This window comes from Cyprinus carpio, chromosome B9, assembly GCF_018340385.1.
Source record: "Cyprinus carpio isolate SPL01 chromosome B9, ASM1834038v1, whole genome shotgun sequence".
Classification (NCBI taxonomy): Eukaryota; Metazoa; Chordata; class Actinopteri; order Cypriniformes; family Cyprinidae; genus Cyprinus; species Cyprinus carpio.
In genome coordinates, this window is record NC_056605.1 from 6895957 (window position 1) to 6915187 (window position 19231).

At 39.0% G+C, this 19231-nt stretch overlaps 1 protein-coding gene across 20 annotated transcripts in view; it reads right to left on the reverse strand.

Moving 5' to 3' along the window:
- Nucleotides 1-19231, reverse strand: part of mycbp2 (MYC binding protein 2) — a 99678-nt gene that overhangs the window by 13838 nt on the left and 66609 nt on the right. For 5 of the 20 annotated variants that reach the window (XM_042730781.1, XM_042730773.1, XM_042730779.1 and 2 more), the window contains 13 exons: nucleotides 19096-19212; nucleotides 17242-17382; nucleotides 13848-13922; nucleotides 12470-12691; nucleotides 11061-11193; nucleotides 10737-10859; nucleotides 8620-8784; nucleotides 4481-4579; nucleotides 1701-3317; nucleotides 1422-1591; nucleotides 1078-1322; nucleotides 809-976; nucleotides 522-679 (listed from right to left, as the gene is read on the reverse strand). In XM_042730781.1, the coding sequence (XP_042586715.1) occupies nucleotides 522-679; nucleotides 809-976; nucleotides 1078-1322; nucleotides 1422-1591; nucleotides 1701-3317; nucleotides 4481-4579; nucleotides 8620-8784; nucleotides 10737-10859; nucleotides 11061-11193; nucleotides 12470-12691; nucleotides 13848-13922; nucleotides 17242-17382; nucleotides 19096-19212 (3433 nt within the window). The remainder of the gene's footprint in view (nucleotides 1-521; nucleotides 680-808; nucleotides 977-1077; nucleotides 1323-1421; nucleotides 1592-1700; nucleotides 3318-4480; nucleotides 4580-8619; nucleotides 8785-10736; nucleotides 10860-11060; nucleotides 11194-12469; nucleotides 12692-13847; nucleotides 13923-17241; nucleotides 17383-19095; nucleotides 19213-19231) is intronic. The other 15 variants (XM_042730776.1, XM_042730775.1, XM_042730778.1 and 12 more) reach the window with 13 other exon arrangements.

The window sequence follows — 19231 nt, forward strand, 5'->3', positions numbered from 1 at the left end:
AAACCAGCAGAAATTAACTCACATTTAAAATGTTTAACCTAGCAATTTAAGTTATCACAATACTCAGAATGTGGTAGTGTAAAAAAAAATGGCATCTAGCATTTCTGGTCAACTATTACCTCTCCTGAATGCTAAGTTTACATTAATCGATTCTAAACTCTGCTTTGATGATTTAAGGACTCAAACATTGTTAGAAGGTATAGGTAAATATTGCTATGCATCATTTTATTGGTTAAACAGTAAAACATTGACCTAATGACACCAAGTTCATGGGTTCGAATCCCAGAGGCTGCAAGAACTAGTAAAATGTATACAATCAATGCTATGCAAGTTGGATAAAAGCACCAACCAAATGCAAATTATATAGAGAATAACTTTAAGAGACTGAAACTAGTTCAGTCCTGTATAGCAGCAGCACACCTATATATTCTCAGACATCGCGCTCAGTCATTATGGTAATGGTAGTTAGCTGAATTAATTAGACATTAGTAACTGTGCTGTATAAAGTGACACAACATTACCTGCATCTCCGCTGTGTACCCTGCGTCTCGGCACTGCTTTGACCCGTGCTGGGGAGGATGAGTGCTGCTTATCATACTCTGAGGCCACCACTGAATATGAGCGCTGGAATACGGTCCGCTTGGCTGTGTTACTGTCTGTGATTGGACTCGTCTCCAAACTAAAGGAACAAAGTCATATAAAGAAGTCATGCAGAGATAATACGCACACCAAAATGGCTAAATGTTCATAGGAGCCAGTATTAGAGCATGGCACTGTGGGAGATACATGTAAGAGTTTGTTACAGTACCTTGGGGGCATGGACTTCATGTTACTTCCTGGCTCTTCAAAAACATTGGGGCAGGCATCGGGAGTGACTGAAATATAAGGAGCAGGGACTGACGTAGAACGCAGGTAACGCATCTCATCCTGAAACAAGTTGTCATCTTGATAGGCCCCAAAGTTCTCGGTGTGTTGGCTGCAAAAAGGACATTGAGAAAAACTTAATGAGATACTCAATGCACTGAATTACTACAACAATGTTGCCTGGGGTCATGGTGATCAACACAAGGTATTTACCGGGCTAGAGTTTGCAGATAGAGGCAGCCCATCTTGTTGGGTAGTTCCTCAGACACTCCCTCTTTGAGGCTGGGCAGATGTGCATGGAAGGGTTTAGGTGGGTGATGGCAAAGTAGACTTGGCTCAGCGGCACTGCTCAGAGACAGCAGGTACAGTGCATTTGCACGGATCACTTGGTGGGCCTCCATCGTGGGCAGAGCCCGTGGGGTTTTCACCTGAAGAGGTTTCTTCCTTGACTGCTTGACCTAATCCAAGAACCACAGGGTTAAACCCAAGATAGAATCACTCAATGTTTTAGACATCTACAAATATGAATCTCTCTACAATGGTCGTGACAGGTATACCTTTTCTCTGGCAGCTGTTTGTTTTTCTCTCAGGTACTTCTCTCTACAACGATCACACACCAAGTACCAGGTGCTTCCTCCAATCCCACCATCTCCACAGTTACCAGCCCAGCCTCCACAAAAGTGACCAATACTGTTATAGCCCTGACCTCCAGCATACCGACCACAGCCTGAAACAACACAATACAGAAAAGTGATGATATACTCCATATATTGGTCTTTATATCCACTCTGAATAAAACAGAATTGAGTAAGAGCCAAGAAATGATGGCACTGTACCTGGGTGGGCCTGTCTCATGTGGTAGGTAACAGGGTATGGGTGAGACTCTCCACACAGCTCACAGATGGTATCCTTCTCTGGGCCTCCCATAGCTAACTGCGCCATCTCCCCAAAGAGGTTCCCCCTAGGGCGAACCTCTGCTTTCTCCTTTTTCTTCTTCTCTTTTTTGGTCTTCTTGCCGTCCTTTTCATTCTCCTTCTTTTTAAGGATAGCACTGGACCCTGGACTCGGGAAGATCATATTCTGTGTAGCCGCTTTTATGGTAGCCATGGAAATGTCCTCCCAGAAGGCTACTAGGTGCTGGAGGGTGAGAGGCAAGATGGACTTAGACCTCATGGAAGAGTGGCTGGTCATCTCATAGGAGACCGCCTCACTTTTTCCATCCTCGCACTTCTCGGGCAAGGGTGGCTCTTTTAGCATGGACAGAACCTTGTTCTTGTTGATGCTACCCATCTTGGAAATGTCTGGGCCATGTGGTGATATGTTGAACATGTTGAGTGCCGAGGAGATCTCCAGAGAGTGACGGTTCTTCAGCTTGCTCTCCTTCTCTTCAAAACCCTGCTGGCAGCTGAGAGAATTACGGATGGGTGCATGTTCTTTGGTCAGCTCAGGGTTGAACTTCAGGAAGGAAGAACATGCCATGGCATCATGTACTATGCCCTCATGCCACAGGAAAGCAGCAAAAACAGCACGAGCACATTCCGCAACAGAAGGCGACATGGCTTGCTTGGCAGGTTCAGTGGGACGCACGTTTTCACCCTTGAAGAGTGGCCCAGATTTGTCTTTTTTGGGTCTCACATGCCTGCTGGAGGTTTTACGGCTAACTTTGGGTGAAGAACGACTTTCAAGTTCCTCCTTGACCGGGCCTTTTCCAATACTAAAGTGGACCTTGGAAGAGCCCTCTTCAGCATTGTTCAACTCTGCATTCTCATCATTAGCTTCATCATTGGACAGCAAGGTGCTGGACCTACACACCTCCACCACTTCACTGTGGAGGTTCTCTTGAACTACATGGGGAGATAGGGCTCGGTTCTCAGCATTGCTGCTTCCTCCTTTGCCCTCTTTGGGTGAAATTTTTGGCTTGGGAGATGTAGACCTGCCCCTCAGAGGTTCCATGAAAGGAACCTTCTTCTTTCTGAGCGTGTCAGGGTCTAGCGTGTAGGAGTCAGATTTGGATCTCTCACGAGGAGGGTCCAGGTGAACTTTAGAAGGACTAACTTTAGTGGGCAGGTTCTTATCATGAGGAGAGGATGAACGTGGAGAACTGTTGTTGGAAGGGCTAGATCTACCCGAACTGAAGGTCTTCTGTTTGGGTGAGGAGGAACGGGAGCCAGGGTTTGGAGACTCAGGCCTAAGGCCTGAATTTCGGCCATCAGCTTTCAGGGCTTGTAGCGTGTTGTGGTTAGGGGAATGGGAGCGGCTGTGAGAGTCAGACCGCAGTTTGCCAGTGTCTGATTTGAGATTGAGTGCCTCGCTGGCAGACAGACCGTCATTGTTCTTGCTCTTCACCTGGTCAACAGATCGGCTAGAGTGACTGTCCGTTTTGAAGGATCGACTCTCTTGACGATGCTTGCTGCCTGGAGACATAGACCGACTGGCCAAGTTATCCCTGTCACCTGCGTATCATAACACACCAACAGTTACCAATGTGCAACTCATTTGTGCAGGAGGCACTCCACAAAGACTTGTCAGGCGTTTTCACATACTGTAAGTAGGAAAATAATAATAATAATAAAAAAAAAAAAATCACAAGACAAAGACGACATCTGAAAATGTAAGGAAAAATTAGTTACAACATAAGAGGAACTCAAACCAAATGTAAAACAACAGAAGTAAAATTTAAAATGACATCTACAAGAATCCACTGAAATCCAAGAATGACCTTAAATTTCGATTAACTGACCAACATTTATTTACATAAAAATTAAAGTATTCACAAGACTTAAAAGGGTTACTCCACCCCAAAATGAAAATTTTGTCATTAATCACTTACCCCCATTTAGTTCCAAACCCGTAAAAGCTTAAAAAAAACTGGGAGGCTTGTGACTGTCCCATAGACTGCCAAGTAAATAACAGTGTCAAGGTCCAGGAAAGTATGAAAAGCATGGTCAGAATAGTCCATCTGCCATCAGTGATTCAACCGTGACGGAATCCATGTGGCGCGGCTGACACAGAAGAGCGTATGCCGCCTGCGTACTGCTCAGATTTGCCAAAATGCCGCTACGCTGATTTGGAGAGACACAGAGGAGAGGAATTGTTGTATAAAGTAGTTATTTTTGTTTTCTTTACGTACAAAAAGTTTTCTCGTCACTTCATAACATTACGGTTGAATCACTGATGGCAGATGGAGTATTCTGACGATGCTTTTCATACTTTCCTGGACCTTGACACTGTTATTTACTTGGCAGTCTATGGCAGTCTCAAGCCTCCCGGTTTTCATCCAAAATATCTTAAATTGAGTTCTGAAGATGAACAAAGCTTTTACAGGTTTGGAACGACATGGGGGTAAGTGATTAATGACAACATTTTCATTTTGGGGTGGAGTAACCCTTTAAGGTAGCAAATGCATAAATACTGATGCAAATGGAAAGCACCCAGGTAATAGGAAATGTTTTGTCAAGCTTGTAAACTTGTCCCCATATATATTCCAAACCACTACATACTCTGTTGCCATGCCTAAGAGGGGAAATAAATGGACCGTGGAAGAGAAGATGACATGAAACCCCTCCCCTGTAATGAGTCTCCAGGTTACTCCCAGGAGAAGACATGCATTACCCACCCTTTTGTCTGAGAACAAGAGATGAGAGAGTGGTGCCAGGGCCGGTCGCATTGCTTTTGTGCACACGCTCACGTGAAGCAAGGCTGCGTGATGAAGCATCTACAGCGGAAAACAGTGGCAAGGAAAGTAAGCAACAAGGCTTGAACCAAGGAAAATCATCAGAGAATGAGAAAGAAAGTGAGAGCCAATGAGCAATGAAGAGTGGAAGAAAGAGTGTATGAGGGGAAAAAAGGACTCTGGCCCTGTTTACACTTGATATTAACAATCATATTGGTTGATCTAATCGCAAGTGGACAACTGAGATTTGTAATTTACACCTGGCATTAATATGCAATTCAAATGTGTATGTGACTACTTCATTTTCAAGGGGAATATTAAAGATTTTGTGACTACATGTATAACATAAAACATCAGTTGCTATAGCCCCTTTCACACATATAGTCTTTACTAGTAAATTACCGGTAAATTACCATAAGGAAATCATGTGTGAACAGGACCTTTTCAAAAAACACCGGTAAATTGCCAGAAATAAATGAGAATGATGTATGAGAAGATGTAACATTACAAGCAACATTACAAAGCAAGAGCACTCCTTTGTGCCTGTCGCTCAGAGTTCAAATATGTTGGACAGATAGGGAACCCAAAGCATTTCTACTCGTGTGGGCGAATGAAAACAACGGCACAGTTTTTAAAGATCATTCTGTTGACTGACATCACAGAAGTTATCGGTATTTTGGAGCTAATCTTTGAATGCTCTCTTACTGGTAAAAAGCCCGAACACCGTTGCTTGTGTGAATAGCATATTTGTGTATTTACTGGTAAAATCATTCTGGCCATTTTACGGTAATTTACTGGGACTGCTGTGTTAAACGGTCTAATGTTCAAAATAGATATAATAGTTGTGCTCCTGATATAAAGGCTATTTTAGAAAGTATGAATCTTAACCCTCTAGAGCCGACTAACGCAAATATGCGTTTTGAGGCATCTTCTCATGATAACACCAAAAATAACTTAAATTACACTTTCAGTTTTGATTGTACAGATAAGAGCAATACATCAATCGAATCTTTAAAGGGTCTACTTTTATTTGTATACACACATAATAACAACAAAACTTTGTGCATTTATAAAATAAAGAAAACAAACAGGGTGCGCTGTCTGCAGCCTTGGTCTGCGGTGATCTTCATTCGGAAACGCGTCATTAAAATGAACTGTAACTCAGTGATTACTCAACACAGAGACATGTTAGATTGTTGCTAGCCTAATGTTAGTAAGAATGGTTAGACAAATTTTTACTGAGATAGGATATTCTCTGTTCACGAATATAGCCAAATATGTTTATAACTATATATATTGTATAGGCCTACATACAAAGAATGCTTGTGTTTATGGATGTAACTAAGCTTCTGTTCATAAATATCTACTCTGGTGTAAGTATTTTGAATGTGTTATACCCAGGATCCTCTGAGGTGTAAATGTATCAAGTAAGTTGTAAATATCACTGATGATGTGTGCGCTATGTGGTAATTGTGTTCTTTTTTTCTATAAATTAGTACTAGTATCAGTGACCATAATAACGTTAATAATGTAGTTTAAAAAAAAATTATTTTGTCCTCAGAGCCTTTCTTGTAACTCTTCTCTCTCAGTCACACACCTGGCTGAAAGGCTCATTATGCAGCTCATTATGTGGGCCTTTGTCTTCTCAGGTGTGAATCACAGCATTATTTATGATCGTTGACGCCTTCTCGCATATACCTTTCCTACACAAAAAGTCTTAAAAAATGTAAATCAATATATTGTTTTCTGTGAGCGAGTAATCAAGATGATTTTCACATCATTTTGAAGCAAAAACTATAGGCTTCAAAATCTGTTCTCCAAAGTCTTGTGAACAAATGTTCTCTAGGTGTTTTATTGCCTTATTTCAGTGACTTCAAAATATTAGTTTTTCACTAACCACGCATAAACGTCGCTTTCTCAAAAACACAATCATGTACAGTACATACATGATGCTCACATATTATTGTAGTCCAGTTTGTGCTGATTACAGTGTTATTAGACTTTAGCCTTTTATGTGTTTATAAGCAACTGAAAAAAACACAAATATCAGGGCATGTCAAACCTTCTCTAGACCCCCAAAACACCCTTCGGCCTCAGAGGGTTAATTATGCATCCTCCATAGACACACTGTTCTAATTCTAAGGCACCATTACAAATATAATTTGTTTGCTTCCAGATATAATTTTAAAGTTTTAATCTCACCCGGAATATGATGTTTTAAGTGGAATGCTCCTTATTTTAGTCAAGCTCCTACATTGAGCATTTTAGATTATCTGTGTAGTTGCAGAGAAGTCTGTAAAATCTTGTGCATGCATATGTATGATTTAAAAAAAAAAAACATACACAAATGTTCAAACTACAAAAGTAGTTTAAAATTTAAAAACCTTGTTTTGGTGCAATGAAATAATAGCGGGTCAGTAGGCAGACAATGTTGTCTAAGATGCATCAGTATTTACAACATGTGCAGTGTTTCTGACTACCTTCAAATCGGCTGACAAAAAAATTATACGTGACCTCGTTAAAGCCCTGCAATTGGTGATCGGATCACCCACAATGGATGTTAACACTAAGTGTAAACAGGGTCAGAGGAGCATCTAGGTACTGGGAAAGATGTATGAATATAGAAAAAGCAACAAGTATAAGGACAGACACTGTGAGAGAGACAGAGACTGCTAGAAGCAGGCACAAGACTAAAACAAAACTAGGCATCAACCAGTGCAATTAGGGTGGCAGAAGAGTGAGAATAAAATATGAAGAACTGTAATGAATCTGAAATGCAGATTCAGAGTATTCTGGCTGTGGAAAATATTAAGACACTTGCAACTGAAATATTAAAAAAAAAATTTGTATGCAGACATATGCATTGTGGATTACAATTGGGGATGCAATGCTAAAGCACTGCATTGTTTTGATAGAGTGGACAGATACCTGGACCTCTTGGTAATTATTTAGCTAATGAATGATCAAATTAAAGGGGAAGTTCACCCAAAAATGAAAATTTGATGTTTATCTGCTTACCCCCAGGGCATCGAATATGTAGGTGACTTTGTTTCTTCAGTAGAACACAAATTATGATTTTTAACTCCAGCCGTTGCAATCTCTCAGTCATATAATGCATGGCAATGGTAACAAAATCTATGAGAGTAAAAAAAACATGCACAGACCATTCCAAATTAAACCCTGTGGCTCGTGACGATACATTGATGTTTAAAGACACAAAACGATCCGTCTGTGCAAGAAACTGAACAGTATTTGTATAATTTTTTACCTCTGATTCACGCAATGTCCAAACTGTTAGAACTCTTGTGAACGCGCTTCACAGCAGCAGGTGCGTGAGGCGTCTTCTTATTCTCACTTTATGGCGGATCGCAGACTTATAAGTGCATTATTGGCACCTATCTCACAAATGGACCATTAACACTCTATCTACAATCTCAATTAGGAGTGTCAATGGTCCACTTGAGAGATAGGTGGCGGTAATGCACTTATAAGTCTGCGATCCGCCAGTTTCTTGCACAGACCGACTGTTTTGTGTCTATACACATCAATGTATCGTCACGAGCCGAAGGGTTTAATTTGGATTTGTTTGTGCATGCTTTTTTTTACTCTCATAGATTTTGTTACCATTGCCATGCATTATACGACTGAGAGACTGCAACGGCTGGAGTGAAAACTCATAATTTGTGTTCTACTAAAGAAACAGTCACCTACATCTTGGATGCCCTGGGGGTAAGCAGATAAACATCAAATTTTCATTTCTGGGTGAACTATCCCTTTAAGCACTGTACATGTAGCAAGATACAAAATATGTAATAAAATTAACAGAAACATCTGACATAAAACACACACTGTTAGTAGCTACAATAGAAACTGAAGAGGAGCTTAAATGTTATTTGGCCACTGAAGTCAAAATGGGATGAGAAAGAAAATCACCAATTCAAACATAGCAAGCAAGCAGGTGGACGCTGACAGAAAAGCAGGGGAAATAAGCCTGAACGGATCTTAACACAACCTATGGGACACTAAACAAATAAGCGCTTAAGAAAAGCACCGCCACTACCTTTATAGACAGACAGACTTACTCGGAAGCTGTGGATGCGGTTGAGGCTGCTGGGAAAGGGATTGTCCAAACACAAATGGGCTGTGGACAAGGGAAGAGGGAGGTTTGGCAGCTTGCTCAAATATGGAAGGAGTTGGGAGGAAAGGCCCAGATTGAATGGAATTCAGTATGGCACTCAGCCGGTCACCTGCAATGCGGAAGACAATGGGAGTGCTGTAGCTTATATGATCCTTAAAAGGAGCCATACAAAACGCTTGTCAGTTTCAACGCCCCACACAAGCACGCTCACTGGAAATAATGGGGTGTGTGACTGGGTCAGCTGAACCAACGTGAAGGGAACAGGAATGGCCGGGGGAGCCGTAGGTCAGGTTTTCATGAAACCTCATATCTTGAACATCTACAAGGTCACAGATAAAACATTGGCAGACAAAGCCAATGCTCTGCTTTCATCCCTTTTATAGTGCAACTCATGGAAATTCTGTGGGGGGAGGGGGTTTGTCCAAATTGTATCAAACATTTTAACATTTTAATATTAACCTAACAAGTAGCATGACATTACTGAAAACTAAGATTTTAGCTGAGTTGTTAAAGTCAACATGAAATGACTTCTATAATGCAATCTGCAGTCTGACAAGATAGTTATTGAGAAAAAAAAAAAAAAAAAGTAGGGAACGTTTTTATCTCAGGAACTGATTGGATCACAAAAAGTATGCATTTCGTATGAGAATGGAACATGTAACAGAGTTTGTAGTGAATTCTGAGAAGACTTTTGAACTGTTTAAGGTCAGGTTCACCCTTGAGAACAGGTCAAGGTATCCCAATAGAAGTATTTATAAAAAAAAAATCGTAATTTTTTTTTGTTAACTGATTGTTGCCGTAATCTTTATTGTATTACATTAACATTATCAAAGGACTGCATTTTTCATTTTTACATTATTTGCAAATACTGGCAGGAATTTAGAAAGATGACCTGTGACACTGGCCAGAAAGGAAAGTCTTTAGAAAAAGAGCAAGTTAATACATTTTAAAAATTAGGAAGACTTAATTTCTTTGGAAGTTCAAGCAATTTTAAGATTAATATTTACTCCATGTTGACTTTTAATCAAGTAGCATTTAGTTAAGCACCATAGTTAAATCAGGGGTATTTTATCCATATAGACTTATTAAGTATAAGAGGTGATGAAGGACCCATCAGACTGCGGTCTATGGGTAACGCCACTAAGCAGCGGTGCATGAGAACAGTATGGTGACAGCCAGTGGACAATAAATGGGTAAGACCCAGCTGCAGCGCACAGAGTCTTGCCCATGCACACAATGATGCCTTCACACGCCAAAGACGACAGCCAAGACACAGATCACAGCATGCAGAGCACAATTACTCTGATTACACAGAACTGAATTGAGACACATGATTTTTGGTTTGCTTATTAATCAGGGGTCATACAGCACTTTAAATAGATAAAAGACACTGTTTTGATGTCCACTATATCCAGGGCTCCATGACGTTTCCAAGACTTTTCCTGTTGTTTGTAATTACTGGACAAGAATTAAAAAATATAATTTCACTGTAGACAAGTAAACAGTCAGCAATTAAATAAGAAACTAAGTACAAGCAATAGGACAAAAAACATACATTGTATAAAGTAATCAAATGTATAAAAACACTGCATACTCTTCACTGTCAATTAAATATGTATTTCATCGTATTAAAGTTACAAAAGTGATTTAATCAAGAGCAGCGAAAGATTTTCTTATTGTTGTTATTTGATTAACATTAATAACAGACAGACAGAATATTGGACTGCTGTCACTTTAAGAGCTGCCTAGATCCAATATAACGTTACACATGTTTTCTTTTTCAGCTGTTTCAATGGCTTAAAATCACTTGTTTTTAAATGGCAATGCTTTTTAAGAGACAATAGTCAAAAATCTCTAGCAGTTGAAAAAAATCTACAACTACCAAGAGACAATAGTCAAAAATCTCTAGCAGTTGACAAATTTTGACTGGTTCTACCAGTATATCGCTCACCCCTAGAGCATGGTATGAAAAAAGATGAAATTTAATCATATAAACAAAGGTGTAACTATCACTTAATAATAAATCACTTTTTTACATCTCTCCAGGATCTTGACTCTCACCTTTGTTGTTGATGCCGTAGTCGAAGCCCTGAGCTCCCGAGCTGTCCATGCCCCTGTTAAACGCCTGGACTGAGAACGGGCTGGGAGGAGGGGTCTGGGCTCCATGCTCCAAATTCGCTTGCTCTGTTCCAGAGAGAGACAAAAACCATTAATAATCATCAATAACTAACAGCCAGCTGAATTTCAATTTGTGGTTTAAGCATGCTCTATTTCATTACAGGTTTCCTTTTTAAAGAAACAGTTCGCCTAAAAATAGAATTGTACATTAGAAATGTTGCTTTTGCAACTAACTGAAATAAGTTAAATTACTTGTGTTAGCATTACCTTCCTCGTGACGCAGGTACTGGCTTCCCCCTCTGTCTCGGGCCAGAGACCAGGCCTCCCCCTCATCGCTCTCACAGAACTCCACCACACTGTTTTTATCCAGCTGAACCCAGGTGCCCTCCGAGTTAATCACCTGATACACATACAGCTTTATTTACCTCCTCTCTCTCTCACACACACACACACACACACACCACATCAATCAAGAGGAGCGTGGCTGATTAGCAAGCAAAACTCAGCGGAGGCTCTAAAATGACGGTGCATTTAGAAACGTGAAAACAAATATATGATGTACCATTCAATTCTCAGGATTTATGAATTGAAACCAGTTTGAACAAAGACACTGTTGTAAATCTGACGTGAGAAGAATAGCAGTATTTGTGTAAGTTGGGAGGCTCAGAGACAGCGACTTTAGGAGAGCATTTGAGGACAGCATGACACACCACACCCTCTACTCAGAGAAGAAAGAGGCAAAGGCCAGCCCTTCTATAATCACACATGGAGACCATTCAAATGCCATAAAAGACAGGTGTTTACCAAGATTGTGCGCCATTCAGAATTCCCATTCAATTCCTGATTTTGAATCAAGACAAAACCAGATGCAAATTGTAATTTGAACTGAAGGAAGCAAAATCATAAAATAAAATTTAAAGAAAATGAATCTAAATTTAATCTGTTAGTATTTTTTTCTACATTGTTACCTACAGAAAGTATAAGAAAACATAATATACCAGGGCATCTAGAGAAGTTATAATACAGCATAAAATAATATATAATACAATAATAAATTGACATAATTGCTCAAAGTAATGATGTAATTATTTGTGTTCTGTTTCACAACTAAAATGTGCATGTTTGAGTAACTGAATTTCTTTTTTGAAGTTGCTCTTTCTATCATTCCAATTCAAAATCCAGTTCCATATCCTATGGTTCAGAACTAATTCAATTCAAATTCACAATCGCAAATTGAAAAGGAACCTACTCTTGATTCTGAATTTTGCTCAACCCAGGTGTTTACAGAGTGGAAATTATCATATGACTTCAGTTTTTTTATTTTATTTTTTATTCACAAGCTTTATCTGTCATTATGGTTAATACGTAATTAGTATCATTTATTAATTGTTGCATCACACAGAGCATGCCAGATTATACTGTACTGTTATTGTGCAAAAGCTGAAGCCATGCTGGGTGATTCTTGAGAGGGGCTTTAATAATGTGCACAGAACAACAACACACCCACGCCAGAGCCATAGCACGTATGGCCTTTATCAAAAGACGTTACACAAAGGGTTGTCTAATCGTCTAAAGAAAAATGATGAATTTGTGTTACAGAAACTGCAGAACTAGCAAGAAATCTGGCTAATTAGTCATTTATTGGCAGCCACAGTAACACAGTTGGGAGTCCATACCTCGCCTACTGCCTTGACTTTGTTCCCCAGAACTAACATTCCAATGGGGATACCTCTAAGGTTTGGGCAGCTTCTGATGTTGTGACCCGAAGGTCCGGTCTTCACTACCTTATAAAGACCCGGTCCACCACCCTGGTCTGCGCCCAGGTCACGGACATTGGCATCATGGGAAGGGTGGCCACTGGTCTCCTTTCCATAATCATCCAAATTTGACCTGCCCTCCTGCAAAACCAAAGGACACTGGTTAATTTAATGTTATAAATAAGTGGTGCATTATAAAATGTATGTTTTCAAAATATTCAATCTATTTTTCAGATTAAAAGACAAGACGACTTCATTTTATTTAGTTAATACTATTTTCAACAAAGAGAGATTATGATTATGGGACAATTGCACAACCTTGACATTCCTGTCCCCTAAAAAAATACAAAAATAAAACTGAAAATACATTTCATTGAAGCAGCACATTCATGTAAGTTTAATGTATATTTGAAAATAATGTATATACATAAACTTGCCAATTGTGCTTCTAGATACAAAGAAAACAATATTTACATCATCTTATCTTATCCTAACTGTGACTTGTAACTTATTGCAGGTTGCGGAATGAAGTTCATTATAACAAACATAACAGATGTCAAGTTCTGCTGACTAATACTATATAGACATGCTGTTCATAAACTGCCTTTGTGTGAGGGAAAACAAAAACATGCATTCACACATTCCGCTTTAAGAAGTCATTCACCTAAAAATTAAAATTCTGTCATTATTATTATTATTATTATTATGCATTATGTTGTTATTTGCACCATGGAACACAAAAGGAGAATTTGGAAGAATCTTTTCCATATATGGTTGGACTTTAACATCATCATCAAACTTATTTGCATAAATTGTTTTTCTGAGCTTAACAGATGTGGTCAGTAATAAAAAGTGTGTAAAAAAGTATTTACCTTTTGTGTTTCATAGAAGAAAACAGCATACAAGTTTTTAAAAAGGACATAATAATGACACATTGTTTATTTTGTGGGTGAACTATTCCTTTAAATCCTCATGCAACTGAATTTCAATTGTTTTAATTGTGAACTACGACATGAAAACGCAAAAAGCTTTACCCAAGATTAACATAAATGTAATGTAATGACTATTAGGTTCTTACAACACATTCAAAACGTGTTACTGGAATCTGTGCATACAAGGAAAAGATGGTAAAATACATTTGTTTCACTCCCACAATTTACACAATTAAACATGCAACTCTGATGATTCTCCAGCATCACATGTAAAAATCACAATCTGAAACATCTCAAAATCATGAGAAACACTGGTGAAAAGCAAAGCAGCAGCCAAGCTACACACACCTCATCTCACAACTCACCTGAGGGAAACAAGTTAAGGTCGTCCAAGACAAAAAGTCGATATCACTGACTCCTTGGCTAGTGCTAAAGATATTCTGAGCAACAGATTATAAGCAAGTCAAAACACGATGGGGAATTCCCTTCAATTAGAAACGCAGATGGTTAGTCTTTTTTTGGAAGAGATGGATTTGTTGTAGTGACAGTTTCTTTGTGTGTATTTGAATTCTTTGGAATTTTTTTCATGGGACAGAACAAGAACTTGAAGGTCTAGCAAACAAAACAATCCTAAAACTAGAATTGTGTGCTCCAATTGCAACAGAATTTCAATCACATCAAAATACGGCAAATGAAGAATAATCCACCTAAGAAATATGAAGATTCATAATCTTCCAAAAAAGATTGATGGTGTGTCATGCTGTTCATACTGGGAGCCTTGAGGATATTTTCATATCCAGAGGTAATTATGCTCTCACAATCACTCGCTTTCAGGCCTTGGGTTAGGACAACGGCTTGTTTCATGGCAGAACCTCATTAAAAAAAAGTTGCGGGACTCCGACAGCTAATTTAGTTTGAGAAATTGAAACGGATCAATCACCTTGAAAAGGTTTCACTGAACAAATTATTAAGCGAATGAATCTTTATAATTTCAGATTGGTTATGTGAAGAGATTCACAGCTCATGTCATAACCAGGAAACCGCAAAGCTCTGTCCACTGATATTCGTTACCACACAAGAGCTATTTTCAGACCACATATAATGAGTAACAACACAGTAGGGCTGCACAATTAACCAAAGAGAACATGATCACAGCTGCCACAATAAACTAATCATGAAGTATCGATTACAGCATTTCTTTAGGTGACACCTTGTTTGCACATTGGACTCTGTTGTGTTTTATTTCTGTTACATTAAGAAAGACTGCTAAAAACAAAAACTATCACAGCATGTTGCATCACTCACTTACAACCCCAGAATGAGTGATATGCCAAACCTAGAACACTGGAATACACTAAACAACATTTGCACAGGATTTGGATTTAATGCTAGTTAGAGAAAGTCAAAGTCAGTCTGCAGATTTTGGGATTCAGTAATTGGCCTATTTTAGTTTTGTTTTATTTTTTGCTTCAGTATCTGGCCCTGTTTACACATGGTATTAAGATTTTTCATTTTGGTCAATTCAGATCACAACTAGACAAGGCAGACACCTTCCCATTCACACCTGTTTTTTTTTTTTAATCCATCTCTTTTGTCCACTTTCAGCCACTTTCCAGATGACTTTAAAGGGAGGGTCAATGGTCGGGTGTAAAAATGGGCTTTTTCTTATCTATCAACCTAAAACTGTGAAAAAGCTTGCAAACTTTACATATAAACATAAAATGAAAAACAATGTGGAGAGCAACAGCTTTCCTTTCTGCTCTGATAGCTGCTAAACTACTCTGAACAATGTGGGTTTGTGTTTTGTAGAATGGTAAGAGATGTGCTTTTTATATTTTTTCTAAAAAAAAGTTTTTCACGAGTCGCGGCAGTAGAGGCGGCGCAACTATAACGACATGTGAATAATCCCACTCACTCTAAAGCAGTACTAAACTGCAGTGGAAATGCAAAGCGTGCCAAGCCAAATCGTGCCGTACCGTACTGTGCCGAGCCGAATCGTACCTCGCAGTGGAAAAGCGCCATATGTAAACGCTCAGTGAAGATCATTGTAGCCAATCACAGTCATATCTGTTGAGCGCGTAAACACACTGGCCAATCAGCAATGTTTAAGAATCGGCTCAACAGCGTTCAAATGTTAGCGGGAAATGGATGTTTTTACAATTTCAAAATTTGGTACTTTTGACAACACTAGTTTGTTAAACAACAAAACACATTCACTTACACATAATCGAGAATCAAAATATCAGACAGCTGATGACAGTTATAAAGTTTGCAAATATTTTGAATAAAAAAGGAACAACTAAATAAAGGGATACATCTGTCATACATATTGACACCAAGTTTTTCTAACAAACTTTTTACAAAGTCGGCAAGTGTATGATGCCCAGTGGGGATGATGCGGTGACGGACTTTTTCCACCGGTTAATCGACGTGTAAAAAAACCGGTAATCCCGGTGTCACCGGGGTTGCGTGTCGGGGATTTCGGGTGGCCGAAAATGCGGACGTGCACACGTCTCAATTTACTTTCACTTTAATTAGCGGCAATTCAGTAGCATTTGTTTGAATTAATCATGGGTTAATTTATTTTATTCTTAATAAAAATACACAAAACAATAAGACACTCGCTTGTATTACACACATCTTTATTGCAAAATGAATAATAACTTAACACACCATGTATGTATTTCGTCACTGCGTCAGTGCACGTGTTCCACCTCGCACTGTCCCTTTTATATTTTGTGCATCGCGCAAATGCACCACTTATCGAAGTCTGTGTTTGTGTGTCAGGCTTTTGTGGTCCATTTTTTTTCCGCTGGACCCATCTTGGCCGCTTCATTTTTGTGGTGTGCTTGAAGATGTGCGTGTAAATTCGAAGTGTTACCTCCGGATGCTGCCACTTTCATCAGGCAAAGTTTACAGGTTGCCTCGTTAACGTTTTCAGGTTCCCTGTTGGCATTTGGTGTGAATCCAAAATATTTCCAAATAGGTGCTTTTGCATTTCGCTTTGAAACCAGATCTTCCGACATCCTTTGCCAGTTAGCTCGCCGCACTCTCCTCAAATGATAAATGAAATCGGACACCTGCTGCTTTACTGCGGCGCTAGTTCCGCTTACGCTAAATTACGAAGGCACGTAGTCACTAACTGAATTAAGTGCTTTATTGCTATAGACTAAAACTTCAACACGATGGGGACGGTGCCGGTGGTCAAGTGCTATGACCGGTAGGTGGGTTAAACACCATGTATCACCGGTAACACCGACTATCGCAACAAGCCTAATGCCCAGTGCTTCAAAATCTGCTAAAATTAGTATATTCCAGTCTTTATAACAAACAAGGTCCAGATGTGGTATAAACCAGATTATTGTCTTAACAAGAAACATAATATTTTAATTTGAACACAAATGCAAAGTCAACAAAATACGAACTTGGTCATAATCGTGCAGCCCTACAAAACAGTGTGCATGAGTTAGTGACTTTCAACCAGGAGTTAATAAGACAAGGGACTGGCAACATGCACCCACCCATAACACTCTCCATCCTGGTCTCCGAGTGATCATGCCCAAACTAAACTAATCGACACAGCATGCTTGTAGACATTTGGGAGTGGGTCATTAGAGGCCCATGATTCACTGTAAAAAGAGCCAAACTGAAGTATATCGAATGATCACCCTAAACATGCTGGCAGTTACAAATCCCGTTCCCAAATGAGGAACATGTAGGGGCTCCGGCTAATCTACGAAGGGGAGGCCTTTTACTTACGTCGACAGGGACGAGGAGGCTTCTGCCCAGATGCTGGTTAAAAGAGAGGCACCAGGCTTCAGTGTACCCATTCATGTTGGGAACATACTTCTTTACTGTCTCATCATTCAGTCTGAGCCAGACACCATCATCATTGTGGATCTATGGGAAACAAGCAACAGAGCGGAGCCATGCCCTCCTGTAACTGCTAACACGCCTCTCGCACGAGCCTCTGAGGCTGCAGAGCCAATCGCGTTAATGCGCAGCACCAACCAATTGGATTTAAAGTGGAAGTCCAGTTAAGGGAAAATGAGATGTGTGATCTACAGAATTTGTATATGCATGCAAATGCTATTGGCGGTTGTCAGCAGGGAACAACAGGCCCTTTCACGTGACTCAAGTTCAAGCTTCAACATGCTCAGCACGAGAGTCATGCGCTACTTTGAGCATGTGAAAAGCACTGCAGTGCCATCAAAAGGGCAACTTCTGCCAGTTAACAAGACAGAAGGAAGTTTACACTACCACTCAAAAGTTTGGACATGAAAAATATATATATACTTTAATATTCATTTGACTCCCTTAGTTTCCATTTAACAAATCCATTTAAAAAAGTTATTTTAGTTTTGCAAAGCAATTAATCTACAAAAACAATTTTAAGCATTAAACATTGATCCAAATTTGGTAATATAATATTAAAATAATTATTAGATGATAAAAAAAAAAAATCTTCAAAAGTCTGTGGGCAGTAAGATTAGTTGAATACTTAAGAAATCACAGTAAGAAATTAATACTTTTATATAGCAAAAATGTATTAAATTGAACAAAAATCATTTATAATGTTACAAAAGATTTCTATTTCCAATAAATGCTGAAGAATCCTGGAAAAAAGTACAAAAGTTTCCCCTAAAATATTAAGCAGCATCTGAACTGTTTTCAATATTGATAAAAATTTTGAAAATGTTTCTTGAGCACCAAATCAGCATATACGGATAATTTCTGAAAGATCATGTGACACTAAAGACTGGAGTAATGATGCTGAAAATTCAGCTTTGCATCACAGGAAAAAATTACATTTAAAATTACATTTAAAAATGTTAAAATGTATATTAAAACATTTTAAAACACTTTTTTTTTTTTAATCAGATGAATGCAGACTTCTATAAATATAGAATTATTTTATTGACCAAACTTCTAAACAGTAGTGTATAAATATTAAAACAACAGATATGAATTGATAATATATTAATAAGATGCATATACAAAGTATTCCATAAAATGAAAAATAAATTCACTTTGACGGCAAGGTGTTTTTAAAATAAACAAAAAGGCTTTTCATGCACGGCAAGGTGTTTTTGTTATAAATAGTTTGGCTTGTCATGCAAAAGTCATGCAGTTTTTCTAATTAGATGTGCTTTGAAAGGTCAACGGCAAATGATTGAGGCAAGTTTCTTGGTACGGCTGTAGCTGACACTTTTCTCCACAGAGATCAATGCACCTGCCAGTCATGTGAAAGGGCCTTCAGAGCAACCGACAGCTTTGTGGATGTGAGATTGGGTCTAATAGGAGCTATGAGTGATAGGCATGCAGCAATGGGCTTTTTAGTAATTGGCAGGAATAGATAGTTCCTATTTGAGATTTAACTACAGCCTCAAAGTCTCCTGCATGTGAATGAAGCAAAGGATAGGCAAATAAATGCTTGTAACCAAATCAAAAGTCAAACTGAAAGCTTAGAGAGAAGCAGAAATTGTTTTAAAAGCCTTTTGTTTTAAAACAGCATTAATAAATCATCCACAGTTATGTTCACAGATAAAAGAAAGAGAAAACAGAAAAGGAGTTGAATTCAGAACAGTTTGGCCCTAGTCTCGAGCGGTTTACCTCGTCAATGAATGTGATGGTGCCATTGACTTGGACTATGCCTATCTGTTCGCTCTGCAGAGAGGGGTGACTACGCACGCGCAGCCCTGCGCTGTCCTTGGCCACAAATTTGCGCACCTGAGAGAAGCAGAAGGGG